Source organism: Rissa tridactyla, chromosome 9, assembly GCF_028500815.1.
Source record: "Rissa tridactyla isolate bRisTri1 chromosome 9, bRisTri1.patW.cur.20221130, whole genome shotgun sequence".
NCBI classification, from domain to species: Eukaryota; Metazoa; Chordata; class Aves; order Charadriiformes; family Laridae; genus Rissa; species Rissa tridactyla.
In genome coordinates this window covers 9,402,331-9,419,711 of record NC_071474.1, presented here as the reverse complement: position 1 = coordinate 9,419,711, position 17,381 = coordinate 9,402,331, and the positions used below count along the sequence as shown (strand labels likewise).

Here is a 17,381-nt window from a genome sequence, read left to right as displayed (position 1 = left end):
TGTCACCATTGCTATCACATACTCGATCCTGTGGTCAAGCAACAGAGAGCTAGCGGCTTTTTCTGCCAGAATTACCAGTGCTTTGGAACACTTGCAGCACACAGTGGTACTTACCTGAAACTGTCGGATCTGGAAGGCAGCTTTCTCCGTGACATTAATATCCGTTTCTTCTGCGTCACCATCAGTAATATCTGGCAGAGACAGAAAGGTGCAGAAAAAAAGCTAAATGCCAAGAGCAGCATACAGGATTTATTTCCAAAAGTGGGAAAGACTGCAACTGCTCACAGCTAGGGGAGGAATACAGACTGCAAAACTGTGGTGAGCACAAAAATGTGTTAAAGGCAAACTTCAAATAGACGAATGCTATACCAGACCCCAGCTATCCTCTGCTGACAGACTGAGAGCTCTATAAAAGCAGGTAAAGATATCTCTGGCATGAAAATCAATGCTGCTAATCTCACCTTGTTACTGAGAGACAAGGACCAGACCCCTCACTCTACTTACAGATAAAGAGCACTGGGTCCATAACTGCCCGCACTGGAACACAAAGGCTGGAAACCAGAGCAGAACTGTACCGTGTGCCTACCCAGGGCTTGTAGAAACTGGGGGATCCTGGCAGTATACAGCTGCTGCACCATGTTGAAGATCCGCAGCAAACCTTCCAAGCACAGAAGTGAAATGCTTTTGCCCTTCTTCTTCCCCGACTCTTCAACAACAGTGGGAATTGAAGTGTACCTCCAAAGCAGAACCCTAAGGGACGGGAGACGAGTTAACATCACATGCTCCAGTAAAGCTGGCTGCGCGGTGCAAGAACGAGAACAGGGCTAATCACAGATTCTGCTCTTAGGATCGTATTTTTAATATAACTAAATTGGAAGGTCTTTTTCCTATAGGGAAGCGGGTGGAGAAGAGATCCATTTTTAAGAAGATTTTGTTTCGCTGTCAGCAAAACAGCTATTGCATTCTTCCTGCACAGCTAAATAATTTAATTCTTTCCGGGTGCCAAGAGACCTTCCAATCCCATTTCAAGTCCATCTTTTTACGCTCATTTTTTCCACCTGGCTTTCCTTCTACTACCAAAACACTGACCACTGGTGTCAAATCTGTCAGTGACAAAAAGAGCTTTTCTCTTGGCAGTTTGAATTGGTGAAATGTCAGGTATCTCTACAGGGCTCTGTATAAATAGAATGGTAAAGGCAGGCGAAGCAAAGGGAAAAGCTTTAAAGAAAGCAAAATTGTTTGGCCCAAAGGAGACTTTTCTATTTGTAGGCAAACATCTTTTTCCTGCTCCCCTAAGCCCACTTCTTCCCTTTTTTGTTCCCTCTACTTTCTTCTCATTAGTTCTGTCTCCTGCACAGATGATCTGATTCTATTTCAATGTCCAATCACGCAAAACATGTAGCTCACATGTAGTCCTAATGACTGCAGCAAAAATAGCCTCCATTATTTGGGGCGAGACACAAAACAGGCATTATTCATGGAAGGGGTAATTTGCATTTTGTGCTCTCTGCTGACTGGGATCTGAAAAGACCCCATGCAGATATGACCTAGATCCCAAAAGACATTTAGATGCTTAACATTCTTGGATTTCCAAAGGATTAGATGCATGAATGTCTTCAAGCATCTCGCAAAAGTCCTAAACAAATGTTTTCTAAAGCCTGTGTCCCTCTTACATCTGTTTTATACTGTATCAAGAAGTGAATTTTAACTTTCTTGCATCCCAGAAGCCTCAAGAATCCAGCCTGTAACCATCCTACCTCCTCTGTGACAATGAGTGATGAGCCAAAAGTCAGAAAGAGGCTGAAAATGAGAGTTTGATGGCGTTTGGTTCTTCCAGGCCAAGTACTGTTATTAGAGTTGTATCACTCACTCTGGCACAGAAACTGTAGTGCCTCCACTTGATTTCTCAGGAGCAAAGAAAGGCAATGATCTCAACCCAGTAATAATAACTGTTTGAAACAGTTATAGACTGCATTATTCTTTCAGAAACCTACCTAAGAATCAAAAATTCCCAAAATGCATTGCTGCTTTTTAGGGCTGATGTCTTCACATGTCACAGTGACTCACCGTGTGATTTTGCAGAGGTTCTGAAACATTTTCTCAGGATTTTGTCCATCTGGCCCATCAGTTTGCCCTGTCTCCTCCAGCTGCTGCACCTTCTGCAGAGCTACACTGACAGCATAGCGCAGGAACTCTGTGCTGGAGCGCAGAACCGCCAGGCTCTCCTCATGGCTTTGGGCATTGTCCCTGAAGGATCAAGAGCACTGTCACAGAACTGAGGATTGCACTGAAAAAGCACAGGGATGGCCCACAAGATTCAAATTCTACATATGCATTTACAAATAAAATCACTAGCTGAATTCAGGATGGAAAAGACCCTTTGTTTTGGTAGCTTGTAGTGAACACTTGGATAGAGTTCCACCAGCCTTTCCAAATACACTAACAGGCACGGTTTGAATTGATGTCTGGCTCTGTTCCATACAGAACTGGAGCTTAAACACTGGAGTTTGTTGTCTGAGGCAGCCCAGGACTGGAGGAGCAGAGACCCTCCGAGGTCTTACAAGTCATAAGCAAGGTCTGCGAAAGCTGGTTTGTCAGTACCAGGAGTTGCACAGCTATGGTTCCTGCCTGGACTATGATTCCCTCCAGACAAGAAGTGCTATTACCATGCATGCTTTGTACAGAAATGAAAATGCCTGTACTGTGTGTGCAGTGCGCAAGACAGCCAGCATGCAGACACCACAAAACCAGCTTGTGAACAGGCCTTAAAACTACTCCAGGTGTGACAGCTTCTCACCTGAACAGAGCTGTGAGCAGAGTAGATACAAAACCCATGGAGAGGAAGCTCCGTGTAGTTTTGTTCCCCAAGGTAGATTTGTTCTTTCCAGCTTTCTCCTTCAGGATTTCAGAGAGTTTGTTGTAACATGTAAACAAGCCTAGGACATCCTCAAACTTGTTCTTACTGCAATAAAGTAGTAGAAAGCATTGATGGAGAAAATCCAGTCTTATAGTTTGGAATATAATTGGAAACTTCAGTTGCCAAATGAAACTTTCTAAATTGTAAAACCATGACATAGGACATATCTCTGCCTCCCTAACAGTGTATACCTCATCCATTCCTCCTTGACCGGCTCTTCTACAAGACGTCACGTCCCATCTCACACAACACACAACGTTCAAAAGGAAGACACTCCCCAAGGTTCTGTGAATGTCTGTGCCACAAGGCACTCATGCTCGGAAAACACCATTCTGATGCTATGTTGGCACTATTATCCTGTGCTTGCAATGAGGCTGTACTCTGAAGAGCTAGGCACAGTGTAACACAGCTAGCGCTGGAGGGTAAGATTTGATGTTTTACCTGAAATTCCCTATGTTGAAATTGTACTCAATCAGGACCTCACAAATTCCCATCACCTGAATGGCATAGATGTTATTCTTTACACCAACACCAGAAGACAGAGAAAAATCTGCTGATTTATCCTAAGAGGTAGAGGAAAAAAGTGAAAAATCTCTTCAAAACCTGGTGAGAACTCAGTGCCTTCTTCCACTGAGTCAAACTGAAAATCTGGTTTACCAGTTCAAAGTCTTCCAACTCGCTCTTGATCATTCGTCGTGTGACAGATTCTAGCATCTCTTCAAAGCTTTGCTCAAATCCCACATCCTCCTCCTCCTCGTCATCTTCAGCTCCTTGGCATAGATGCACAGTGCTCTTATACCAGGCGAGACAGTGTTGGATGCAGCAGAGCAGATGGGCCTGAAGAAAGCAGCCACACAGTCACACTCAGCCTTCTTGCTGGAGGTCACCGGTAGAAGTGGACACAGGCCAGATGCAAAGAGCTGTAGCTGCCTTCGAGGTTCACGTGAGTCTCAAGAACATGCGTCCTTCCCAGAATGAGGGGATCTGTAATCCCACACACAGCTACCCAGTTCTAGCTTCAGACAATGTTGTCTGCCTGAGCTCACCTATATGGGATGTAAAGACTTAACTCCCACTGCTCCCTCAACCCAGCTCCCTCAGCTGCTGAAGGAGATGGAAAGGGAATTTCCAAAAGGGCTCTCACTCTAGCTGAAGTGTCTGCTTCCTTCCTGGGTATGCTACTGCAGCGCAGCATGGAAGCTTCCTTAGGGGAAAGCAAAGTGATTAATTTGAGTTTGCTCCTTCAGAAATCCAATGAATCGTTGAGGTCTCATCTCCAACGATATCAAAGGAGCAAAACCAAAGGGAAGATTTCTCCCCTTGCTACACAAACACTGAACAACTATTTTATGTGGAATTAAATCGGAGAAAAAAAAACCCAGAGTGAGCTCAACAGAGGATAACAGAACTACGCTGTAACTGGAGCATTTTTCACACAGGTTCCCCAAACTACTTCGCTATCGGAGGTCTAATAGATAGCCTGAGGCAGGGGTGAGATGTCCAGCTCTATTGTCATTAAAAGGATTGCTCCAGGCTAGAAGAGGCTGAAGAAATACAAGGTATTCAGCTCATGTAGCAGCACAACTAAAATGCTATGGAACAGACGAGCCTGCAGCTATGGCCAGCCAGTATAGCTCTTACCAGTGGTTCTTGCAGAAAGATTTGATCTCCTTGAGCCATAATACATCCCTCAAGTTTCAGTGGAGGTAGGAGGTCGGGCTGGGGCAAGTAATACTGCTTTATCTGTCACAGAAAACCAGAAATAAAATAACCAGTTACTTGGTAACTGAGCCTCTTAAGTCGTTTGAAAACAGAATGCAATAATCTTTGTACTCCATTCTACAGAGTGAAAACTGGCACTATAATAATGGGATTGTACATGTACGTGAGCCACGTCATCTGTTCTATTGGTAATTAAAATCCCCTCTTGGGTTGCTTATGTACCTCTCAGCCAGGACACGTCACTGCCCTAGAACAAGTTCATCTGACTACTTGCTGTTGTGTTGCCTCAACATGCAACATCACTTGCACTTCACCTGCAGTGCTACCCAACCTTTAAACAGCTAGGAAAAATAACTGCTTCTGCTGCCCGTCACTCGTACTGAACGCTTGGCCTTGTTATGGAATCCAGTTTCCTGGCCCAAGGTGCAGACAGTTATGAAGGTTACACTTAGCACTAAACCAAATCCATGACAGACCATGCTTGCACCAGTTCCTGGCCGTTTGGCACAACACAGGAAGGAAATATGTTCCGAGTACTGATACAGGATCAGAACTGAATAGGGAAAGTTATATATGTATATATATAATGATGCTATAAAATTTTATACATTTACACTAAGTTCCCATTAAGTGCCCTCTGCTACCCACGTTCCTTTCTCAGACCCTATACTGTCATGGGAAAGCTGGAATTAGTCAGCATGAACTCTATGGATGATTAAAGGGAAGAAAATTACTTGTCTCAAAGAAAGCACAGCCTGTCCAATGGATTGAGGAAATGTGATTGTCTTGTTGCCATGAGCAACACTGTTGGGGGATGAGTTAATCCTCCCAGATCCTACATGGGCTTGGGTATTCTCCCGATGGGAGGACAGCAATAATAATTACTGTGTCAGCACACATCCTTGGGGAAGTACGGGAGGGTAACTGCTGTGCACTGCTAAGGAACAGGGAGCGCACAAAGCACTTCTCTGGGCTCACACTTCTCACAGCATCTCAGAACTGAAGGGCTGGAAAGAGCTCCAAGAGATCCTTTCTCTTCCACCTTGTGACAGGATATGAATGAGTCTCCAGACATTTACCTAGTCTGCTCTCTCAACATAACAGGGATTTGAACACCTCCTCAGAGAAGTGCCGCAGCACTTAAACATGTTTCCAGTGTAAGGGAGAACTACTTTCCCAATATTTAACCTGAATTGCTTGCTATACTGGTTGCAGTGCAGAATTCTTAGAGCCTCTGCAGGCATGCCACAGAGCAGTACTTTACCTGGGACAAGAGCGTTTCCATTATAGAGCTGGCCAGCTGGGAGTTCCTGCGAAGGACGTCATAAAAACCCTGAAGACAGGAAGGAAGGACAAGTTGGCTTACACAACAAAGCAAATGAACCACATGCATAACAAGTTGGTGTCATACGACAGCAACGACACTTTGGCACCGCAAGGAACCATGAGGAAGTAACAATGTGCTCAGTGTAAAATCCCATACCTGGCAAAGCAAAGGCACCACAGAAATAAGGTATGAATCAGTAAGAGTATGAATTTCCTCACAGGGGCCCTCTCACAAGCTGTATCTCCCTAGCAGGAGTGGCATCAAGCCCAGAGTGACTTTCACTGCTATTTAACACTAGCACTAGATCCAACTTCAAACTGTGAATTCCTGCTTCAAAGGCAAAACAAGCCAGTGGGGAAACCGTAGGAGGCAAAAATCCTTCAGACGGAGAGAAACTCAGTGGATGGATGAAGCAAATGCAAGTCTTAAAGCAACAGTGATGAACACACCCAAAACCTGCAGCTCACCAAAGGTCAGTCCAACCAAGTCAAGAAGGAAACAAAATCTCTCTGATCTGAACATTTTTTCCTCAAGGCGGTACCCCACAATTACCTCAGGAGCTAAGATACACACCCAAAAATGGCTCTTTATATTAGGCCATTTATCACAAGAAATCTAAGGGACAGACAAGCCTTTACAGAAACTTGCAAAAGGAAGAGGAGAAAGACAGATCCCTGATGCAGTCTCTAAGAAAGTTTCCCCATACTCTCCAGTCAGGGTTTTCTTTGGAGCCCATCATTAACTCCCAGCAACTCTGCATCTATCCAGTGCCCGTTATAACACTCCTCCTCACTGGGCATCAAACATGCTTCACATTTCCTAGGCCACATCACAAGAAGAGAGACTTTGACACATTTTTGCCCTTAAGCAATGCATGAGATGAGGAAGATACATAACTGTGTCTTTGGGCTTATAATGGTCCAAAATCAGAAGTATCAGAAGTATTGGGGGAAAAAAAATAGTCCTTGGTATGTGTGTGTACCATGAAGAACATAACTGAGATGACAGGTTGTTTTCCACAATAACGTGATCATTATTTACCTGGGCCTACAGTAGAACCAGACTACAGAAGAGGTAGTGACTGTTTAAAATGAGATTGAAGAAACCGTGTTTACCTCATATAACATGAGTCGAACATCCGCTTGCTGGCTCAAACATCGCCTCAGGCTGCCCAGGATTTCAAGGCAGAAGGCCTCATTAGCTGCAGAATTATAGCAGGCATGAACATCTGCCTGGACCTGAGAGGGAATATTAGTCACGTTATACTGGTTACAATTCTCAAATATCACAACACAGAAGCAAGGTGATAAGGGGCCTAGCCCCTAAACAATCATTGAAATAGTCCTTAGTGTGCTGCTAGGCTCTTTATCATCATGATGGAGCAGTGTAAATGCTCCCCAGAATACTGGTGCTGTAAGAGAGAATAACTCTGAGAAGCAACGTCCCTAGGTCAGCTTCTCTTTGAACGTTGCAATTCACAAAGCTTTCCTTCCAGGGCTAATCCTTACTGGTTATATTTCCATTTTGGGGAAACACTCTGCTCTTGAGTTGTTTGAAACAGTGCACAGTAGACATGAGACTGTCTCGTACGTCCACATCAGGGACTGCAGAACAGCACTTACCTGAGTGGCACCAATGGCCTGGCTGCACTGGGAAGAGGACAAGCTGCCCAGAACCTTAAAATTTCTTAACAGAAGCAAAAAGCCAGCAACCGCAGCTTTACGAGCATCGAGCTGCCTGTGAGTCAGGGGGAGAAGAGAGAAGCATATGGAAAAATGGAAGCAAGAAGCTCAGAAGTAAAACCAAGATCAACTCAGCAATGAAAAACGGTCCACAAATACAGAGTGACTGGGTCCAGTGGAACTTTATTTCATAAGAGGGCAGCACAGTCCCAAGCAGTGAAGAGCTTGGCAGTTTGGTGGGAACTCCTTTGCTCTACACTCTCACAACATTCAATTTCCTTTCTGTCCTTGCAGCGGTCACAGAGGGAGAGCCCCAGGCCAAGACCCAAGCATTAAATGTCCCCTGAAAACTGGAATAGGATAGTCTCAGAGGTCTTCTCAGAGTTGGAAAATGCCTCACAAAAAGCTGGTGTTTTGCTTTGCTCATCAAAATCCTGGGTCTTTCTCAAAATCGAGTCCCTTGCCTTGAATAATAATCCTAAATTATGAATTCTGTATTCGTAACCTGGCAGCCACTGCCCAATGAAATACAGTCTACAGTCACAGCATTATGAAGACAGAAGGATGGTTTGCTCAAAGCATTACCAAGACAACAAGCCTGGTTCTCTGCCACCTTGCAAGGGATGAGAGGGAAGGTGGCAGCTCAGTATTTTGATCAATGGTTCCTTCCAGACTCTCCTTAGCATCTGGATGTACTCGGCTATGTAGACACACGATGGAAATGATTTTAATTTTGCCTGCCTATTTGGAGTTCCCAACAGCTTTCTGAATTTCTGAAACCTATTAATCTGGGGATTGGGATTTGCATCTCAGTGGGTAGAGTTGTGCCTGTCAAGGCAGTCCTAGGGCTAAAGGGGCAGGAGATGTCACCACCTGGTTATGGGAAGAATATAGTAAGAATACACCTAGCCAAAACCAACAAAAAATACTTCTGCTCCAAAACCATAAATGAGTTGTAGAAATCTTTTCAAAGAATCCCCTTCCTAGCTTACCTGGAAAAGATAGCTTTTTGGAGAACAAGTATCAGGGAGTCCCTCACCGACATGCTGACTTTGAGCAGAGGCTGGAAAGGAAGACATACTTTGGAGAGAAAAGCACTAAGGCATGCCAAGCCCTTGGGGCATATGAGCTCATCTTCCTCAGGCCCATCTGGCCCTGAATTTCCAATAGTGTCATCAGTACAGTAGGAGAATCAAAACATTTTAAAACAACATAAAATTAAACCCAGAGAGCTGTAGCAATGAGACACCTTAGCAGGTTAGTGAGGACACGGAGCAAGGGTTTGGGAAAATAACTGTTATCCCCAGATTGGATGAAGCAGGTAAAAGTGTAACATCAGGGTCGGGCAAAGGCAAATACTGACATGGAGCTTGGAAGGAGAAAAATCAACCTGACAGCTACAGCTGTTCAGCTAAACATTGTATACTTAATTTTCTACACTGTGCAGCATCTGGGCATCTTCCAGATGAAAGGTCAGCACAGAGCAGTTTCAGTACCACCCCAGACCACACCATATGCTTTTTGCTAGAGGGCACGTGCAGATCCATGCTTGAAGAGCAGTTCCACGCTACACTGAACAACCTACAGCAGAGTATGAAGGCTTATTTTACGAGGAGGGTTATTAGATCATGCATATAATTGTGCCCTAAAGCTGTCACTGGAACTAAACTAGCAAGGATATTCATGAAGAAATGCAAAGCTTTACCTGTACTGCCCGGAGGAGCCCCTGCACAGTGTCAATGGGCAGAAAGGACAAATTGTCAAAGGTCTCTGTGACTTTGGAGGATGAAGTCTGAAGCACAAGAGGAGCAGACACAACAATATTGGACAGCAAGTCTGAAAAATAAAAGGACAAAAAGAGCAGCTGCTGCCAAGGGGTCAGAAAAGTCTGAGCAAAACATGTCTATAGAGCTAACAATTACAGAATAATCAAAGCCCTTCCATCACATGTAGAGGTCGTGATAGGATGAGCATCGAAAATCTGAACTCTGCTGCAGGCACAAAGTGTAAACTGCTGACAACCAGGCTGAAGGGTCTCACCCCACCAGAGGGCACTGAGGTATAAGAGAAGAGGCTGCAGCATAGGCATCACAGCAGCCCCCCGTGACACCCAAGCACCTGCCCAAGGATGAGGAGGAAGGCAAGGCTAGGAACATGTAACAAGTTACTGACTGATGGATAGCAACTTTCTGTGTGTCAGCTGTTCCATGGCAACTGCCTGCAAACATATTTTTCACCTGGGATGAATACAAGGTAATCTGATGCAGCTGACACCTCAGTAAAAGGGGAAGGAACAACTGATTTTCTTGGCTTCAGGTCACTTCATCAGGAACTTCCAAAGCCAACCATATCCTGGGCTGCATCAAAAGAAGTGCAGCCAGTGGGCCGAGGGAGGTGATTCTGCCCCTCTACTCTGCTCTGGTGAGACCCCACCTGGAGTACTGTGTACAGCTCTGGAGCACTGTGTACAGCTCTGGAGCCCCCAGCATAGAAAAGACATGGACCTGTTAGAGCAGGTCCAGAGGAGGGCCACAAAAATGACCAGAGGGATGGAGCCCCTCTCCTATGAGGACAGGCTGAGAGAGTTGGGGTTGTTCATCCCTGGAAGCGTTCAAGGTCAAGTTGGACGAGGCTCTGAGCAACATGATCTAGTTGAAGATGTGCCAGCTCATTGCAAGGGGGTCGGACTAGATGACCTTTAAAGGTCCTTCCAGCCCAAAATATTCTATGGTTCTATAACTTGTTCTGAGTGTCCACAGAGCAGGACACATTCCTTTCTCTTTCCTGTTACCTATGAAGTGGCTGACAGGAGATGCTGCTTTTGTGAGCACTCTGTTCAGGACCTGCTCAAGAATATCACTTCTGATGGGCTCATGAACCTGAAATGAGAAAGAACAATAAATAAAAATCAACCCCTACATAAATTTAAGATATTCCTGTACCTCACAGCACAGGCATCATGCAGTGCAAAGCAAATCCAGATCTGACAGGTAAGCTGGGACTGGTTGCCAGAAGTCCCCTTTCAGCTAAATTCACACAGATCGATTCAGATTTCATCCCAGGCCAATCAGAACCAGCACATCAGAGAGGCATACACAGTACCCTCAAATATAATGGGTCAAATCGTCTGTGGAATGCAAATTTACCACTTCACTGAAGATGCTGGTTCCAGTGCCACCTCTGGCAGATTTTCTTTGTACCTCTGAATTTCTCTACCTTCTCTGCAGCTTCTTGCAAAATGTAATAAGGATTACATAAGTATCATGGTAGCTGGAACAGATTAGGATTAGGTCTTTATGAGGATGGCCTCTTCCAGATGGACAAGGGCAAATAGGAGACTAAATCTAGTATTGTTTGTAAAACACTCATGATGGATACAGCAGACAAGGCTTTGACATCATTTACCAAGAAACAATAAGAACAGAGTTCTCTCCCCCTAAAAAACACCCTCTCCAAAACATACAATTACCTTAAATGTTTCCAGCAGGATACTTGCTCCTAGTCTGCAAGCCTGCTGGGCTGGCATTTTTGAAAGACCATAAGTGGTATCAGCAGCTTTTCCTCCAAAGGGCTTCCTTGGTTCATATGATTCCATTAGGCTGAAGCCAAGATCCACCAGGCCCTGAGTAACATGGTCCCAGCCAAACGCACTGAGGAAAACATTAAATAGACCAGGAAAGAAACAACTTAGTCACAGGAAAAGTTTAGATTAGAGCAGTCTAAAGTAACATCTTCTGCAGTCATTCCAGGGTCCAAAGCAGCAGTGAGAGATGTTCGATCACTCTAGAGATGACATCCCTCACAGCCCCATGACTGTCTTTAGGCTGAGGTGCTCAGCGCAACACATCTCGGAGTCCTGATTCTCCAACAAGACTTCCGTTTCAGCCCAAAGGTTTCCTCGCTATGGGGAATGACGTGCACTCAGGTCTGATCTGGATGTGACAGTAGGCTACAGTCAGGATGCACAAATATCCTACTGATGCCGAGATCTTCAAATCAGAGAGGAAGGCAGAAGAGGAAGTCCTCAATCAAACTAAAGGACAACTGGTGACAGATCACAGAGCTATCCCACAGGATGTTCAAAGGACTAACCATGTCGGGGAAGAAAATAGTGAACCTATCACTCATCCCTTGGTCAGAACACAAACCACAGCCAGCACCATGACTCATACCATCAGCTGCTTTACCAATAAGAAACAGACAGGGTCCTGATCAATTTAGTCCTTCATACCGCAAGATGCGAAGATTTGGGGTAGAGGGGGCAAATTTATACAGCTGCATTTTTTTTGCTTTTTTAATTCACCAATAAAAAACTGGGATAAAAATTTTGGATTTTGACACCGTTCCCTGCTGGCACCTGGTCAGCAGTATTTAGCACCCCAGAGCATTCTAGCAAGGCTGAAACTCTCCCCTCCCAAAGCCCATTGAGTGTTCTGCGGCAGGTGGCAAGAACTCACCTATTTTTCACCACTTCCAGAATTACAGTGGTTACATCATATTGTTGAGGAAACAAATCCTGCAGAAACTTGGAGGCCTGAAGGAACTGCAGGTCCTTGCAGCTTCTTGTGATTGATGTTTTCAAGAAATCAAATATCTGGAACATAAAACCATTGAGTGTGAGGAAATGATCTTTGAAATGGGACCTGTATAGTCTTGGGTATGTTCCAGTAAGAGCACCAGCCAGAGCACAAGTTCCAGTACAGCCTGCCAAAAATCTTACTCACTTCTTTCTCAGGACAAATACACCAGCCTCATTAAGTGCCTCAAGGAGGGTAACTTGCTGCCAGATGCTCTTCAGGTGGCCACCACAGAGCCAAAACATTAGAAAAAGACGACATTGCTTTTCTTCTCATGCTAAAACCAACTCACAGGAATCACAACTCTGGAAAATTCTGATATTGCTCTGGGGTCTTTTATAGTGTTCAGTAAACTACAGTGTACCACTGATCTAACTGCCTCCCCATGAGCATTATGAAACCATTTTAAGCCTAATTCTGATGGGACTATGACCTAACCTCGCTTCCTTTCCTTTACAAGGAGTGCAGTGTACATCCCCACAGAAGTTCTCTGCAAGCTTATCACCTACGTACCTGCTCTTGCAGCCTGTGTTTTACTGCAACCGACAGCAGAAGAGCCACACTGAAGGGACACAGGGCTCTAGCTGGATCCTTCTGTTGCTCAGTCTAGAAAATGGCAAGCAACAGTCAGAAAGCTTGTTATCTTTAACTGCAGCATCCCACAAGTTCAGGCAAGCCATCAGGCACATGTCTCTTCAAACATACCATGGCGCTTCTTAAAGTGAACGTGATTGTGATCATAAAAATTATTAAATCCCTTCTACAGGCAACAAATAAAGTTTTAAAAACTCTACTTCGACATCTTCAAGAACAGTGCCTGCTCTATCTTTGTCATACCTTTAGATGTCTGATTAGTTCCTCGCTTAGGTCCTGATCCAGGTTGATAACAGAAACAATATGGAGAATAACGGTGCCTTCCACATGGCGGAGTTGGTCTAGGGGCACTGTGGCTACCTCAAGGTCCACTGATCTGTAAGTTTTATCAGAAAAAAAGAAAGCCATCCAAAGTCATAAATCATTTCTCATGTATCAAGGAGGATGTACTTTTACAAGATTTTACAACTCAAATTTAAGGAGCCCTGGGCAGGATGAGGGTGATTACAAATACCCAGGTAATAAAGAAAGGGGATGACAGAGAAAGAACTTACTGTGGAACCCTCTGTTCTTCCTTTTGTCTCTTATCCAACTGATTGAAAAAACTGATGATTCCTTCTAGAACAGTCTTCTTACTGCCCTGCAAGGCGGGACGTTACATTAAGCCACTGCAGGGCCTGCAGTATCCCAGAGAACTACACTCTATTACAAATCACAGAATGGTTCGGGTTGGAAGGGACCTTAAAGATCATGCAGTTCCAACCCTCCCGCCATGGGCAGGGACATTTCCCACTAGAATGAAACGGCATCCTTCATTTCCCTTCATAAATCACTGAGGTGGGGAAAGGCTCCTGTGCGACTCATTTCCAGATTAAGATTTAGTTTGCATATTTCTTTTGACTGCACTTATCGAAGAGTTGGAGAAGTTAAAGCTTTCAGATGTTCTGGTTGTGGTTTGTTTTTTTTTTTAATTAGAAAGGATCCTTTATGTTATAATCAATTGGGAAGGCTTTCAAACTCCTAATCCTTAAATCTAACAGTACATTTTGGCCAGTGGACACAAATGACCTCCTATAACACACATATTAATTTGTCTTTGACTGGATCATTTTGGCATTGACTCGGTCACAAATGAAGCAAGCAAAAGAGCCAGATCACGCTGTCAAAGGGCAGAGACGTCATTGGCAGCCTCTGCTTGCAGGAAGAGCACAAGGGATGAGACATTTCCAGGACAAGTCAGACTACAACCCAGACTACAAACCAAGACAAGTCATACTGTATGAGCTATTATTATAGTTTGCAGACCACACAGAGTCAGCAAAACCACACTTAAGAAGACTTTAAAACCCAATCCTCTCTTCTGTCTGCTAGGTCTGTGCTCATCCCTTATTTCCCAAAGGTTTTCTTCTTTCCCCACAAGGAAGACCAAGATTGTATCTTTCTCTGAGCAGCAAGCTTCTTCATCGTACAGGAATTTAGAGAAAAAAAAACCCTACTGATGTCCTGCTGTGTCCTGCTTCCCACAGCAGTTTGGGAACAATCAGAATCCTCACCAAAATCCAGCCTATAGCTCAGTCTGTGCATCTTTTTTTCCTCATGGTATATACATAGGGGGAGGCCAGCTCCCGTGAGCTTTTACCTTTGCAGAAAGCAGCAGCAGCTGATAGACCAGAGGGGGAATTTCCTGCAGATCTAATTTGGAGAACATCCTAAGGACCTTTTCCACCACAAACTGCAGCTCCTCTCCCGACAGTGGAATATCCCTGTTGAATCAAAGATGCAGCCTAATCATTTTCACTAATTTCCTTCAGAATCCCACAGCAGATTCAACCCATAACTAGCCAAAGGATCTTAATGTACACACAAGCAGCGAGTGCTCCCAAAGTCCTCACCAGAAGCAGTTGCCACAGATCCCTCAATACCTTTCCACTGTCCCAGTATACTCTTCAACCTTCGGTGTTTAGATCTCCTCCACATTATGCTTGCTCATTAATGTATCATTAATTTGCCAAGGCTCACTCACACATGGAACAAAAACCATGATGCCATGCCAAGTCTTTGGGACACACCTGCCCAGCTGTATTTTGTATCCAAATGGATCCAATGTGGATGTTCATCAACTCAACCATCCATGGGGCTCTGCCTGGTATGGTCAGACCTCCTATTCATACTTGCCCCAAACTACATGTGAAATAGGACATGGACATGACCACAGCACAAGAAAGCGTTGATGTTGAAGGGAAAAAGAATTACCTGAACATGTTGGTAAGATGTATTACACTCTGAGGGTCCCACCTGGTAAAACAAAAATACATCAGAAAATTGAGAGCACGCAGAATTATCTCTTATCGCTTCTCTCCTTATACGCAATTATTCATTGTCACCAATTCCCTGTTAATGTTCTGATATTAAGATTAGAAGACAGATTTCCACCAGAATCCATCACCACCACCCTGACCCCTCAAACTTATAATGATTCTGAACTGCCCCAGCCCCCACAATAACAAATACCAAGAAAGGAATAAAAATAAGAACTTCCTCAGACCAGTTCATAAAACACTATGACAAGATCTGGGAACAGGGTGTTCCCTTGCCTTTCCAGCCAGAGAAGACACTGTCACAGAGGACACAAATTCAAAGATGGTAGAACAGGACACAGATGGCGAGATCCAGCTCATCATGATGTCTTTTTCAAAGCACAACATGAAGCATATTGTTTTGCCATGTAACTAAGAGCTGGTGGAGATGTACCTACTTGCTGCAACAGAGGGTATTTATCAGCTGTTTCTTAAACTCTTCCCCATTCAGTTCACCTGAAAAAGCAAGAGTCTTTTAGGAACTGATTCCCAAGGAAGGGAGGACAGGATGGGGGGAAGGAACTGAGAGCGGCTACCTTTCCCATAAACCAGGCTCTCCTTCGAATTGGGCAATGCAGTGAGAACAGTGGCAAACAACTCCAAGGATTTCCCGTTAGACAGGCTGCCGCCTTTAATAACATCAACAAACAGAGTGGCAAGCTCAGCCAACGCATGGCCTGGCAGCTGGCGAGCCTGGGAGGAGATACAATGACATGAAAGAGCCTGAGGCAGTGCAGAGGAAAATTCCACATATATGTCCAACTGTCACCAAAACGCACAGACATTTCTTACAGTGAAATGTTCCCCTAAAAGGGGATTTCAGCCCTAAGATCTCTATTTTGTACTGTCCTTTATAGAACAGAGCAGTAAATCAAGCTGGTGTAATTACAGGTTTGGAGTCTAAGTCCAAATATACAAAGATAATCACATTTGCACACACAGCAAATTCCAATATCAGCTTAGTCCAGGGCAGATCCATGGAAAGGACACAATTCATTTTCCTCAGTGGCCTAGTGAAGTATCTCAATCAACACAAAACGATACCCATCAGGCTCCAGGAAAGCCAGCCCAAAGGAGCGTCTACCTCCAGCATCAGCAGTCCTATGATTTCAGACGCCTTGCCCAAATGCAGGTCCCCTGACTCCACTAGCGGGATGCAGTGCTTGTAAACCTGAAGCCTCCTGAGAACACCACTTTGCTGGGAACAGGGGGAGCCTTATAGTGAGGAAATAAAGAAAACACAGAATGGGAAAGGAGTTACACAAGTAACATGTTGCTAAACAGCAGGAAGTTGGCAGGGTGTTGTAGTTTGGCTAAACTGTCACCTGACTGAAGCTCCCTAATTTACCTATCTGACAAAACAGATAAAAAAAACCCAAAACCAGAGCCCAGGAAATGAGAATCTCTTGAGAAAAACAGCTGAAGCACTCAACCCTGTTATCACACCCTGTGCTTCACTGCTGCCGGAGATCAGGAAGTGTCAAAATGTTGAGAAGAATCAGCTTGGCAATTAACTGGCCAGCTCAGTTCTACTCCGAGGTACCTAAGGGCTCCCAAAAGTAAAGCTCACTGACAGTAGGTTCATTAAAAACACATTAGTCTAGTTTCCCATTTCCCCATATCTATTTTCAGATGTCATGTTTCCTTGTGACAACCCTGTCTGGCTGGTTTTTACCAAAAGTGACAGTTCCTTGTGCTGCTGACCACCTACTTCACACAGCTGGCCTGTAACTCACCGGCCCATCGGCAACCAGCGGGGCTGGGGCCACAGCCCCCCCTCCCCACCCACCCCGCAAAGAGCAGCCCACAGACCACCCACCTTTGAAGATCCCCCTCAGCAAAGCCGCCGTCTCACTTCCCTTCAGGGCCTGCCTTGTCACCATATCGCCCAGCTGCAAAGAGAAGGAGACGCTGTGAGCTGCGCTTCACCTGAGGAGAAGCCACCTCCGCCCGCCTGACAGGGCCTGACAGGGCCCGGCGGCGCCTCGGCCCCCTTGACAGGGCCCGACGGCGCCCCCCCGCCCCAGATCTTCCCCGCACCCAGGGCCCAGCCCGCGGGACCCCCGCGCACCTCGCGCTCCCCTAGGCTCTGCAGGGCCTCCCGGAGCCGCTCGGGGCTCTCCTCGGCCGCCAGCGCCAGGATGCGCTGAGCCATGGAGCCGGGATAACACCCGACCCGGCCGGGCCGCCGCTCCGCCGCCCCGA

The 17,381-nt window shown here is 45.3% G+C and overlaps 1 protein-coding gene across 2 annotated transcripts in view; it reads right to left on the bottom strand.

Moving 5' to 3' along the window:
* FANCI (FA complementation group I) overlaps nt 1-17,381 on the bottom strand; it is a 24,579-nt gene extending 7,198 nt beyond the window's left edge. Inside the window, exons 1-25 of one of the 2 annotated variants that reach the window (XM_054214885.1) lie at nt 17,248-17,381; nt 16,996-17,068; nt 16,261-16,391; nt 15,713-15,869; nt 15,575-15,632; nt 15,073-15,114; nt 14,459-14,582; nt 13,374-13,459; nt 13,063-13,195; nt 12,739-12,831; nt 12,106-12,242; nt 11,118-11,298; nt 10,440-10,527; nt 9,354-9,484; nt 8,641-8,711; nt 7,589-7,703; nt 7,082-7,204; nt 5,904-5,972; nt 4,559-4,660; nt 3,575-3,754; nt 3,359-3,480; nt 2,798-2,962; nt 2,068-2,247; nt 587-750; nt 115-191 (exon numbers count right to left, since the gene is read on the bottom strand). In XM_054214885.1, coding sequence (XP_054070860.1) covers nt 115-191; nt 587-750; nt 2,068-2,247; nt 2,798-2,962; nt 3,359-3,480; nt 3,575-3,754; nt 4,559-4,660; nt 5,904-5,972; nt 7,082-7,204; nt 7,589-7,703; nt 8,641-8,711; nt 9,354-9,484; nt 10,440-10,527; nt 11,118-11,298; nt 12,106-12,242; nt 12,739-12,831; nt 13,063-13,195; nt 13,374-13,459; nt 14,459-14,582; nt 15,073-15,114; nt 15,575-15,632; nt 15,713-15,869; nt 16,261-16,391; nt 16,996-17,068; nt 17,248-17,331 — 2,886 coding nt within the window. In that variant the 5' untranslated portion in view covers nt 17,332-17,381. The remainder of the gene's footprint in view (nt 1-114; nt 192-586; nt 751-2,067; nt 2,248-2,797; nt 2,963-3,358; nt 3,481-3,574; nt 3,755-4,558; nt 4,661-5,903; nt 5,973-7,081; nt 7,205-7,588; nt 7,704-8,640; nt 8,712-9,353; nt 9,485-10,439; nt 10,528-11,117; nt 11,299-12,105; nt 12,243-12,738; nt 12,832-13,062; nt 13,196-13,373; nt 13,460-14,458; nt 14,583-15,072; nt 15,115-15,574; nt 15,633-15,712; nt 15,870-16,260; nt 16,392-16,995; nt 17,069-17,247) is intronic. The other variant, XM_054214886.1, reaches the window with a different exon arrangement.